At 36.2% G+C, this 12863-nt stretch overlaps 1 protein-coding gene across 2 annotated transcripts in view; it reads left to right on the forward strand.

Annotated features, from left to right (window-relative positions):
• Nucleotides 1–12863, forward strand: part of LOC108699406 (lipopolysaccharide-responsive and beige-like anchor protein) — a 392949-nt gene that overhangs the window by 116838 nt on the left and 263248 nt on the right. For both annotated transcript variants that reach the window (XM_041589518.1, XM_018231478.2), the window contains exon 34: nucleotides 10629–10693. In XM_041589518.1, the coding sequence (XP_041445452.1) occupies nucleotides 10629–10693 (65 nt within the window). The remainder of the gene's footprint in view (nucleotides 1–10628; nucleotides 10694–12863) is intronic.

Below are 12863 nucleotides of genomic sequence, written 5' to 3' on the forward strand. Positions count from 1 at the left end.
AGTATTCTTGTATATAATACACAAAAGCCATGAATATCCTGTAAATTATATCCTTATAAACGGTGAGTTCTGATGTCATCAGTTATAAACGGTGAGTTCAGATGTCATTTCTGTCACATGACTCACTAAAATTTGTGTATTATAATTAATAAAGTACCCCCAGTTGTAAAATATGAGGATATTATAAGTTACCTTGGAGTTCCATGACCTGTATAAAAACACTCGGCCTTCGGCCTCGTGTTTTTATATGGACATTAAACTCCTCGGTAACTTATAATATCCTTATATTTTACAAGAGGGGGTACTTTATTCACTATATACGGTTATATATAGTGTATAAGACTGTTCCATTTAGGGGAGCAGGGGAGTGGGACATCCAATGGTTTCTTTTTCATTTAAGTAAACCCTTGCATTGAACCAGGGCACTAATAGCTGAAATATTGGTCTGTGGGTATTTGGAGCCCCTTAAATGTAGGTGTGTTACAGGATAGTCCCAGATGGGGACTTATACTGTGGGAAAGGTAGGACTAGCATAAGATACTGTAGTGAAGCTCCATTCACCTATGTTTCTTTAGCCATATAACAATTAGATATTTTGCCCTTGCTCACACATTTTTGTTGTCATTTCTTACGTCTGCACATGGGTACGTTCATTGTATCTTTACTGATATACACAGGGGCTCTCAAACATTCAACCAGTAGGGAAAGACTTACCCGCGGGCATTGTATTGAGCGAATGGTAGAGTGTATAGAACCCCTTTCATCAGCTTTATAATCAATTTTTCCCTGTTCAGACTGGCTTCTAATTTTCAATATCAATGCAACCCATTTTTTCTATGAGTCTTTTAATAAATCAATTGTAAAATGTCTAATAGTCTTTTCCCGCATCCTATGCCTTCAGTCTCCAACCTATTCTTTTTAATTACTTATGTAACTCCTGTGAGGGGTGCAGCATATGCTCTCATATAACCTATTTTGTATGGCATGACCCCTCCCCTTTTTAAAGGGAAACAATACATTTCTGGCTCAAGCTTGGACTTTTTCAGAAATGTACAGTAGTGGACGAGATGGACTGCATATAACTGATTTCTTTTGTAATGTAACTTTGCAGTATTCTGATCAAATTGCATTCTTATAGTAGAATACCAAGAGATCGATCATTCAGTTGGGGAGAGCCCAGTACTATATTTGTATCTGAGGCCATTACTTGCTGTAAAATAATAAAGGAACTATTTTATTATGTTAGTTGTAATTAAACTTCAGCACTAGAAATTCAAATAAATCATCCCTAATCTGTTTTGTTTGCATTTTCATTCTGTTTAACTGGTTTAACAGTGTTGCTTTCTGTCATATTTCTACATAAGATATGGGGTTGTAATAGCTTTTTTGAATTAGGCTGTCAGGAACTAATGTGCATGTTGATCTGAGAATTGATTAAGGCAAACTAATGAATTTTATATAACACTTCTAAGATTTGTTACTGTAATAAATATTCTGTAGGAACATTTCCGCTCAATTCTATACACATGAGGCTGTCATATTAAACATCTAATGAAGCTGTGTAAATACATGTTTCATTTCTCTTGAACAAATGATAATGGAGAGAAAAAAAGTTATTCTATACTGACATCGATTGCAATAGAATTCTGCACAAAACAACAATTTGACTGTGGCCAAATCTATTTTTTATTGTGATCCTGCTCTGTGCTAAAGATCTAAAATTGCCTATAGCAGCCATGCTGTAAGATCTCTGTAGGGCAGGGATTGTTAACCACTGGTCAGGACTCAAATGGTCTCCTGTGCTGTTTTAGTGGGGTTTTTATGATTCCCCATTAAGATACATTTGCTGGTAAATATTTAATTTCTAAGCAATTCTTGAGTTGTGGAGCTGACTTCCATTCACAAGCTGGGTGCTCAGATTTATAAACTCTCTCTTCGACTATCTCATCCTACTGTAGTTATGAATTTTAGTCATTAAAAATTACACAAGCTCTTTAAATGGGTGGAAAAAAATATACATTGGGCGTACTACTAATACAGAAAGGATCCGATTGCAGGTTCTAACTTGAGGCTTAACTAGATTTCAGTTCTGTATATTTCCATTATTTTTTCCATTATTTTGCTTACGTTTGTATTGCCCATATGCTAGCTTTTGACAGGTCCCAAAACCAGTCGGGAAAGACTTATCCATTTTTTGTGTAGGTGTGAAAGGATGTAGGGAGAATAACAAGGGTCATTTGCAGTGCAGATCTTCTGAAAACCTCCATAGGTTGGCCAACCTACTTGCTCTGTGACTCAGACATGGGAGTTTTGGAATAACATGTTCAAGAATGGTACCTCATTCAACAATCCAGCAAAATAACCACCCAGGCCAAAATTTGGCCAAAGCTTGTCCAGGTATCAAGATCTGCTCATCTGGAAAGTTCCAATCAGCCTGATTATCATGTGTGACCAGTGTTATGTTCAAGCGAAATAGCAAGGTTTATTTTAGTACAGGAACAGGACCTGTTATCCAGAATGGTCGAGACCTGGGGCTTTCCGGATAACTTTCTGTAATTTGTAAATTGGAGTCTACTAGAAAATCATGTAAACATTAAATAAACCCAATAGGCTAGTTCAGCTTCCAATAAGGATTAATTATATCTTACGTTTCTTAATTTATTTATTAAAAGTTAAGTTTTAACCAATTTGTTCCTTGAGTCATCGGATGTTATGATGGGGTGGTGCAACTTTAAGGGTTAATCTTTTTTCTTCTTTTTGTATTGATATTTATCCTTATAACCCTGCACACCATCTGTCTGTCTCGCTTAAATTTAGGGGTGGTGCTCCCTTACTCAGGCCTGTTTACACTTAATTATATCTTAGTTTAGGTCAAGTACAAGGTACTGTTTTATTACTACAGAGAAAAAGGAAATCATTTTTAAAAAATTTTGTTTATTTTGTTACATTGGAGTCTATGGGAGACGAGCTTTCTGGGTAATGGTTCCAATACCTGTACACGTCACATCTCTGGATTGTTTCTTTTGTCAGTGGAGCTTTTTAGTTTGTGTTTTTAGAAAACCATTTTATAAATAAAAAAATTGTCAGGGCTTGAGATAAGTATTTTATAAATATACCTCATATGCCTAATATGTCTGAACCCTAATTATTTTTCTGCTGTAAAGAATGCTGCCATGCTGTATGGAGGTTTGGTATTGCATTCATGGACACTTGGGGGCACATTTACTAACGGTTGAAGTGAATTCGAAGTGAATTTTCGAATTCAAAAACTCTGAATTTCAAAGTAATTTTTGGGTACTTCGACCATCGAATAGGCCAAATTCGACTTCGACTTCGATTTGATTTGAAAAAGCTTCGAATATTTGACCATTTGAAGTACTGTCTCTTTGAAAAGCTTTGACACTTTGCCACCTTAAACCTGCTGAATTGCTATGTTATCCAATGGGGACCTCCTAGAACCTATAGCCAACATTTCAAAGTTGTTGTTTTTTTTTTTAAATCGATCGTTTAAATCGTTCGAATCAAAGGATTTAATCGAACGAACGATTTTACTTCGATCGCATATAGCCATATTCGATCAAGAAAAAAACTTTGACTTCGAATATCGAACTACTGCAATTCGATTCGAGTTTTTTCACTTCGAAATTCGATCCTGGTGGATTAATTTTGCCAAATCGGAAAGATTCATACATGCACCCTAGCTTAACCACTTTTACCTGATCCAGACAGTAGCTGTTTGCTTAATTCTGGGATTTACAGCAAATAGAAATGTCTGCAGCAAGAAATACATTTTTGTTTGTGAGAGCTCGCTTCTAAAACATTGTCTTTTTGACTTGTTTCAGCATTCATGACACCACTGTAGCGGATTCTTTTTTTAAATTGTAATACCAGTTCTCAAAGTATAAAGCAAGCACAGCATGAAGGTGTATTGATTGGCGGAGTCTCATATCTTACATGTATTAAATGCTTAAAGGATGAACACACTGTTTTTTTGGTTTTTCATTGGTCCTTAAAAAGCAGCAATTCATATGCACAGTCCATCCTTGTGTTACAATGTTGGCTTATTCTTAGTTTTTCCCCCGCCCCTCAGAGTTAATATACAGGCACATTTTGCCTTTTTTAAGGCACTGGTACTTCATAATGTTTCATACAATTTATTGTTTACACGAGTTTATGGTGTAATAAAAAGTAGTTCTTTGATGTACTTTATAATGGAAGGGCTGCCAGTTCCCCCAGTGTAATGAACAAGCCTTTTTTTTTTCCATTTGGGCCAGAGATTCCCAATAGACATGACTTAAAACCTCAGAGGGCAGCAGCTGCCATTTGTCTTCAAGACTGCAGTTGTCAAACAGACTGACCATATACTAATAGGATACATTTTATACAGCCTTGGTATACATGATTGTAACAGAAGCCTAATGACGATCATCTGTTTAGAGCTTGTAACTGATGTGCTTAAAGCAAGTTTTATCACCCAGTGCTGAAACTAAACTCTACTATTGATTAGAAAAAGAACTTGAATCGGCCAGATGAAAGAACTGTGCCTCGCAGAATATTCCCTTTAGAGTACATTTGTAGGTGACCTTCTGTGTCAGGCATTTGGTTACATTTTTTAGCCTTAACATGTAGATTTGGTTTCTAGGATTCCCAAGTCTAAAAACATATTAAGAGCTTCAGTGAGGAGAATTCTTTAGCTTCTTTTATGTGAGATGGCAGAACCTAATGAATTGTATTTTTACATGTAGAACTTCTACACACCAACATTTCCTAAAGTTTCATTTGAATGAATAGCTGTGGTTTTATATATTGTACTGATGCAAAAACAAACAGAATTAGCTTTTTTTAAATAGATCTTTTTGATAGATGATTGTCAGTTTTTTTGCAGAAGAATTAATGTTTTTTCCGTTATAAAGAATGAAAACGAATAACAGTATCGATCTAATTCAAGGGACTATGCACATTTTTATGATTGAAAACCATATTTCTTTATGCCTTTCTATGGTTTTAGCTCTTGAAACAACGTAGAAGAAATCTAAAGAACTTGGAAACGCTACCATAGCTGGCCATTATGTTGCCTTATGGTCTCTATACTTGATCCCACTCTCTTGAAACCCTGTTGTAATGTAATTGGTGCCTTGAGTCAGATAGCTGTAGGCAGCCTTGGTTTTGAGGCCCCAGGACATATTTTTCATGGCATAGATTAAGGTAATTCATAACCTACTTCTTGTATATTTAGGAAAGTGAATCATTTCAAGTTACCAAACAAGCATTGCTTTGGGATGAGTATTTCTGGGAATTTTCAACACTGCGCCTATAAAAGTTGGCAATCCTTGGATATCGTACCAAGAAAATTTAGTATACATGTGGCTGAGAACATCAGTGATCTTCTTCATTTTGGTTTGTCCATTTGTTTCAACTTGGATTGAGTTGACAAAAAATATGTCATTGTTTTATGTCATTTGACACAATTAAACTTCAGGAGTTGGTCACCCACAAAACCTTCCAAAAGTCAGTTTGGATAACTGTGCTGAGTGCTGCATAGGGGCAGAAGTCTCCATTGAGAATGGTAATGTCCAAATACTTCAACCCATGCACTTCGAGATCCAGAAATTAGGAAGATCACAGTATTGAGGCAAAATTCTACGAAAGGGATAAGTGGACGGCTGGATTTTGTGTAGGATGAGAGCTTGAAAAAATTCTATTTTGGGGAAAATGTTTTATTTTATTTTTTAATTTATTTGAGGAGCACACGAAGCAAATGGTTACCGGTAATTGAGGATTTATAAATTGGGCTCAGTTAGTTATGGCACAGGGTATTAAATATTTGTCTTTATATTTGAATAGTCTATGTCCATATGTATTGTAGCAGATTCTTTGCAGGATATAGTGAAAGTGAACCTTATCTCTTTTTCGACATGCTATATTTCCTCTATATTATGACATACTTATGTTATTGTTTGTTGATATTTATCTAAATTTGAATAAATACGCTTTAAGGCACTATTATCTTTGTTGGTGTAAAATCTTTAACTTGTATAGAATTTTTTCCTGATTGCAAAACTGATGAACTACTCCTTAAGGGGTCTGTTTATTAAAGGTTGAGTTTTTTTCTCTAAAAAAAATATATATATTTTTTTTTTTCACAAAAAAAGCAGACTCTTAGAGAAAAAAAAATCAGAATTTTTAGATATTTATTATGCCCCAAAGCATTAAAAAACCTGTTGAATTCATGTAAAAGTCAAAGGCAGAGGTCACTTTAACCATTTAAAGATGTTTGGTGCCTTCACGATTTTCAGGTGTTTTGGGGTGTTGACGCTGTTTTTTTTAAAGATTGACAAATTTGAGTTTGTCTATAAACTCAAAAAACTCTAAAAAAAAATTAGAGGTTTTATTAATACCTAGAGTTTTTGAACCCTGTTTTTTCGAGTTTAATTATTAGTAAATTAGCCGAATTAGTGGATGTGAATTAGGTCGAGTTTATTTCTGGTAAAATATGAGAAAAGAAACGAGTTTTAGTAAAAACCTCCCATAATATGTTAAAATGTCAATTACATAAGTGGTAGAGAAAACACTTGCTTCTGACATAACAGCAGAGATAATGCCCTCTTAATATGACTGCTTGTTTCTACAACAAAGTTAGTTGTGAGTGGTGCTGAGAAGGTGGTGACATTGAAGACAAATACTGTTGAAACTTTCTTGATAGGTTTGTTCTAAGCACATGCCCATTACCATAACACCCATCTTATTTCTTTTCGTTTTTGACCTCGTAGTGTTATGTAGCGTTATCTCTTTATCATGTTTTGGAGTTCAGGCTCCTTGGCAACTCTCTGTGGGCTTGTCAATCTGCTGATTTTGCAAGACAAAATGTTTTCAGTCCTTGAAGATCTCATTTAAGTGGAAAAGCAAACCTAGATTATATAAAAAGATCTGTACATTTATCCATGTCTAACAATATTGTATATCTAATAAGACAATAACATGTTCTCTGCAAAAACAGCCATACATTTGTTGGCCTTCATCCATTAACCATGGAAAATATGTTTTTAAATGGCTTGAAATATTATTGTAGTTAAAAAAAAAAATGTATTTGTGATGTAGACATAATGCGCAGTGCATTATAGTGTGACAATGTAAACCATGAATGAAACGGGAAAGCTTATTATAATAGAACCTTGACCTGGGTTTCTATTTAAAACTGCCTGAGATCAGATTTTTATTACACTATACTGTGATCTTTAACCTGTCGCACCTTGGAAAAATGAGGCTCTATATTTAATAAAAGGCACAAAGTATGCCCAGGTGCATTAACCAATAGCAACCAAGGAAATGTTTACATTTAAACAGGTGACAATTAAATGCCACCGGCCCATTGGTTACAAAAGGTGATACGAAATGTAGGAACCTTTTCTCCTTATATTACATAACCTTTCTTGGGTTTCTTCAGCTTTGACTTAACCTTTAGGCAGGAAATAAACCTACTTATTAGCCTTTATTAGTATAGGTATGGAATCCATTATCCGGAAAACAGTTATCCAGAAAACCCCGAATTACAGAAGGGCCGTCTCCCATAGACTCCATTTTATCCAAATCATCCAATTTTATAAAATGATTTCCTATTTATAAAATAGTACCTTGTACTTGATCCAAACTAAAGGCCCCCATACACGGCTGATAAAAGCTGCCGACAGACCGTCCCAACTGATAACTGGCCGAAATTCGGGCAGGGTTAAAAATCCTGTCGGATCGTGGCCGCATCTGTTCGTTGATGCGATCCGGCCACCCGTATCGCCTCCATTCTGATCTGATCGTAGGGCCCACGATCAGATCAGCCTGATATCGCCAACCACAATGTGGGCATATCGGGGAGAGATCCTCTCGTTTGGTGACATCGCCAAATGAGCGGATCTCCTGGTGTATGACCACCTTTAGATATAATTAATCCTTATTGGAGGCAAAACCAGCCTATTGGGTTGATTTGATGTTTACATGATTTGCTAGTAGACTTGGGTATGAAGATCCAAATTATGGAAAGATCGTTATATGGAAAACCCCAGGTCCAGAGCATTCTGGATAACCGGTCCCATACCTGTACTTTAGTGAAGTGTTGCATATTGTATCCTTTTATAATAAGCTACAATAGAGAAATGCAGATCTCATTTTTTAACACACATTGGGGGTTATGTAATAACACAAGAAGCAGTAACCCATAGCAACCAAATCAGCAGGTAGCATTTACCGGTCACCTGTTTAATAGCAAACATCTTATTGGTTGTCATGGGTAACTGCTCCTGGGCAAACTTAGTGCCTTTTATTACATATGGGTGGGTCATGTTTTGTCTCGGGCAAAAGTGATTGTGACATGGCTGCAAATGGTTTACTATAATAATCATTAGGAATATTCTACTATTGAAGGAGTATATATCTGCCTTTATTGCTACTAATTTTGCCAGTTTGCCTTAAGGTGCCCATACACCCTAAGATCTGCTTATGTACAAAGGTCACCAGATCTTTGCCCGATATGGCCACCTATATGCCATTTCAATAATCAGATCAAAATAGCGCCAATGCAGGCTGCTGGGAGAGGACCTCATCATCATACTAATGCAGTCTCCCCCATGGGATATTTAACCTGCCCACTAAATATCTTGCCAATTGTCATCCAGATATCTGTCGGGATGAAGAGGCCCAGATAAACTGCCAAATTTGTTCGAAGGTGTCAAATTGGCAGCTTAAATTGGCCAGCTTTAACTCTTCATGTTTATTTTGGAATCTACAACAGTTCTCAACTATTTTTCAATGAGACTTTCTTGAGAAATTTGTGGAGACAAGGCAGCTACAAATCGCCTCATGTAACATTACCGCGTGTGCAAAATGGAATCTCATGATAGCACTTTAGTAATGCAATTGCTATTCCATATTAATGGCTGTAATTGTAAAAAGACAGACCTTCCTTGTCAGTGGCAATTTGCATCCTCACATTAATCAGCACACTGATATGCAAGAAGCTCTTGTTATTATCCCCTCTTGTTTGATTTTTTTTTCTGGCTAATTTTCTTTTTAAATCCATAAATGTGTCATGCATCTGAAGTGTATAGATATAGCGCGAGATATTCTATTGAGGTCAAAGAGACTATTTATGTAGCACTCAAATACATGGCAAGGCAGGAAATGTTTATCAATTAAGCGAAGCTTATAGAGGCTTTACAATATTGACATAGCTGAATCCTTTGTGCAGCCCTCCTTCAGGAAAGTGTTGAAATGTGCCTTGCAGTGTTGAGACTGCATTAGTGGTAGCAGTAAGGCTTTTACAGCATTTTCACTAGGACCTGTGGGAGAAGATAACCAATGCTATTATATGCTTTATATCATATTGTTTGCCATACTTGTAGATGGCATACCTTATGTGATGAAATATTGAATTCATCATGATAGATGATGCCCATTATTTTTTTTACATTCTCTAAGTTCAGCACAGCTGCGGTTTCAGAAATTGTTTAGACTAACACCTTCTTGAATAAATCTCGGCAGTGGAGAAACTGGCATGATATCCCTTTCTCAGTCCACGTTTTGATGTTCTTTGTTCAACTGCTTTCTTTTTATGTGTACTTTTATGGGGATGTTGAGATATTAAGAAACCTGACGTGTCACACTTCAAGCTTTCAGGCTGACCCTTTGCGGCTAGTTCTTAAGGAATAGTTATGGCTAAAGCCTTTGCTTTATTAATAGCATTTTAAAAAAATACCATAGGTAATTGCATTCTATGCTAACAGTAGATATACATTTTCAACAAACTAATTTTTATTAGAATTAGACATTTTTTTTGTGTCCGCTTTAGAACATAACGGTGCATGTCTCATATATTAAAATACTGACAAATATAGGATTATAGATTAAAATCCAAAAAGAAAAGGGGTATGAGGGGGTACTCGGTATTTATATTTTTTCTAGTGTTGCAATTAAAGGTATGAGATCATTATCGGGAAACCCATCCTCCCGAAAGACTACGCAAAGACTGTCTCCCATTTTATCCTAATAATCCCAAATTTTAAAAAATGATTTCCTTCCTCTATATAATAATACAGTACCTTGTACTTGATCCAAACCCTTATTGGAGGCAAAACCAGCATATTGTGTTTATGTAACGTTTAAATGATTTTCTAGTAGACGTAAGGTAGGAAGATCCAAATTATGGAAAAGATCAATTATCTGGAAAACCCCTGGTCCCAAGCATTCTGGATAACAGATCCCATACCTGTATTTTCATAGCAGTATACAATAAAAATATTAAGGCAGATTTTGTGTACACACACATTTCTTCCCTGTTTCTATCTGAATTGATGCTGCCACAATGCTTATTTTCAACGTGTTATCCTATTTTTGTACATATGTGAATGTGTATACAATTTCAATGGGCTTTGATTAAAGTACGTTACCTTTAACACATTATGTTTTAAGAGAAAATATGCCGAACATATAAACTAGGGATATGAGCTGTAAATTCAGTTATTGCAGTTGAAGGCATAAAGGTTAATTTATGTATGACTACGTCAAAGAGAAGCTGTAAAAAATGAGATATAGATTTTTAACTGGGCTTTAATGTGTTTAAAAATGTTGAATTTATCTTGCAGGAATGGCAGAATTCTATTCAGAAGAATGCAGGACTAGCCTTCATCGAACTGGTTAATGAAGGAAGGTAAAGTTACACTTCTTTGTGCTGTTAGAATTTATACCAAATATCACTGTGGCTGCTATTGTATTCTGCTTGATTAAAGGGTTCCTGCAACCAAAACTATTAAAAAAAAATAATATATATATATTTTCCGTATGGACAGCACCTTTCTCTCAACAGCTAAGTTATATGCTGCCCCCTGTACACGGAACCAATTTCATATACAAAAAGAACAAAATGCCAGCACCAGGGGTCTTGTGTCAAAAAAAGAAACTTGTATTATAACATAGTATGTAAAAACTGACGTTTCGGTTCTCTTGGGCCCTTTTTCAAGGTACACATACACACATAATTAATTCATTAAATAGCCACATCACGTGACTGTGCCTGTGTTTCCTTGTGCATGTAACCTCTTGTATGGCTATTTTCAGCGATATAGAAAAATACATGTAAAAATATTTCATGTTAAAAATACTAAAAAACTTTTTTAAAAATATTTAGCATTCTAAAAAAAGTGCTAAGTGCCTAAAATAGTGTAAAAAGCTTTTGCCACACAAAGTGTATCACCTTCTGGATATACTAAACCCTTAGTACTCCCCTTAAAAATATAGAAAAAAAATTAAATTGTGTATCTCAGTTACACTGTTGCAAATATTGACCTAATCGTTACAAAGTCATTTAATCTGGGAGTACTTAGAGAAGTTATATTGTTTCACTACCACTGTACCTATGATGATGATCTCTTATTTAAAAAACTATTAGATTGGAGGGTAGAATTCTGTTTTTTCAGGGGCCACGCATCCCAATTCAAAAGTCCAGAATGCCTCTTTCTGAAGTAAAATTTGATGAATGTCCCCACCTCTACTTGGAGGTTTCACATAGTCTATGGGCATGCATTTAAATGATGAAATCGAATGCTTCGCCTTCAGCCAGTGTTGTGCAATAGGTTTGTTTAGATATATCTTGTTTACCCCTTTTGGTATCATAGTCCGAATCCAATGCCGCTCTTATCGTAGATCGGTACATGCTGATCCTGTCTCTCAGCTGCCTTGTGGTTTTGCCACAATACAAAAGCCCACACGGGCACCCAATGATATAAACGACATTCTCTGATCGACATGTCAATCTGTGCTTAATCAGATATGATTTCGCACTATGTGAATTGTAAAATTTATCCCAAGAATTAGTGTATTGCACATAACACAGTTATTGCCTTTAAACACCCCTGGTTTTAATGTGCCCCCTCCTGTTGATTGTACATACTTGTTGATTGGGCCATCCGGTGTCAGCAATTCCCTCTGGTCCTTATTTCGTTTGTAGCCCATATGAGGTCTCTTGTCCACCAACTTCGACAGATCCGGATCCGTACTGATTAACGGCCAATGCTGCAAAAGAGACTTTTTAATTACTGGGGAACAAGGGCCATATGTATTCATATAGAACAGGTCTTCTTCACCTTTAACTCTAACTCCCTCTTTCACTTGCATGAGGGTTGTTCTATCCAAACTCCTGGCCCATTCCCTCGCTTTTATAACCAAGTCTCTAGGGTAACCCCTTTCAATGAACCGTCTGGCCATGGCCTCAATCTCTTTCTGCCGTTCTTCTTGTGATCCTAGCCACCCGAAGCAACTGTGATCTGGGTAGCGAGTGCAACAAGCTTGGAAGTTGGAAGCTGTGAAGGACGGTTTTTACATACTATGTTATAATACAAGTTTCTTTTTTTGACACAAGACCCTTGGTGCTGGCATTTTTGTATATATACAGTATATATATTTTTGTATATACACATACATTTACACACACACACACATATATATATATATATATATATAGCATTCAAAAAGACCAGCAACACTGGGAGTTTTGGTGAAGCAAATCAAACGTCTATATTTATATATGTGTGTGTGTGTGTGTGTATCTCTCTCTCTCTCCCTCTCCCTCTCCCTCTCCCTCTCCCTCTCCCTCTCTCTCTCTCTCTCTCTCTCCTCTCTCCTCTCTCCTCTCTCCTCTCTCCTCTCTCCTCTCTCTCTCTCTCCCCACAGAAATATATTCAAACTTTCATAACCTGCCAAATTTTGTAAAATGAACATGGCAATTAGGGGATGTGGCCACAAAAATGGGTGTGGTCAAAATAAAATCACTTTTTTGTCCCTCTTTCCAAAATGTTGGGAGGTATGCAGATAAATGCACACTG

This window comes from Xenopus laevis, chromosome 1L (genome assembly GCF_017654675.1).
Source record: "Xenopus laevis strain J_2021 chromosome 1L, Xenopus_laevis_v10.1, whole genome shotgun sequence".
NCBI classification, from domain to species: Eukaryota; Metazoa; Chordata; class Amphibia; order Anura; family Pipidae; genus Xenopus; species Xenopus laevis.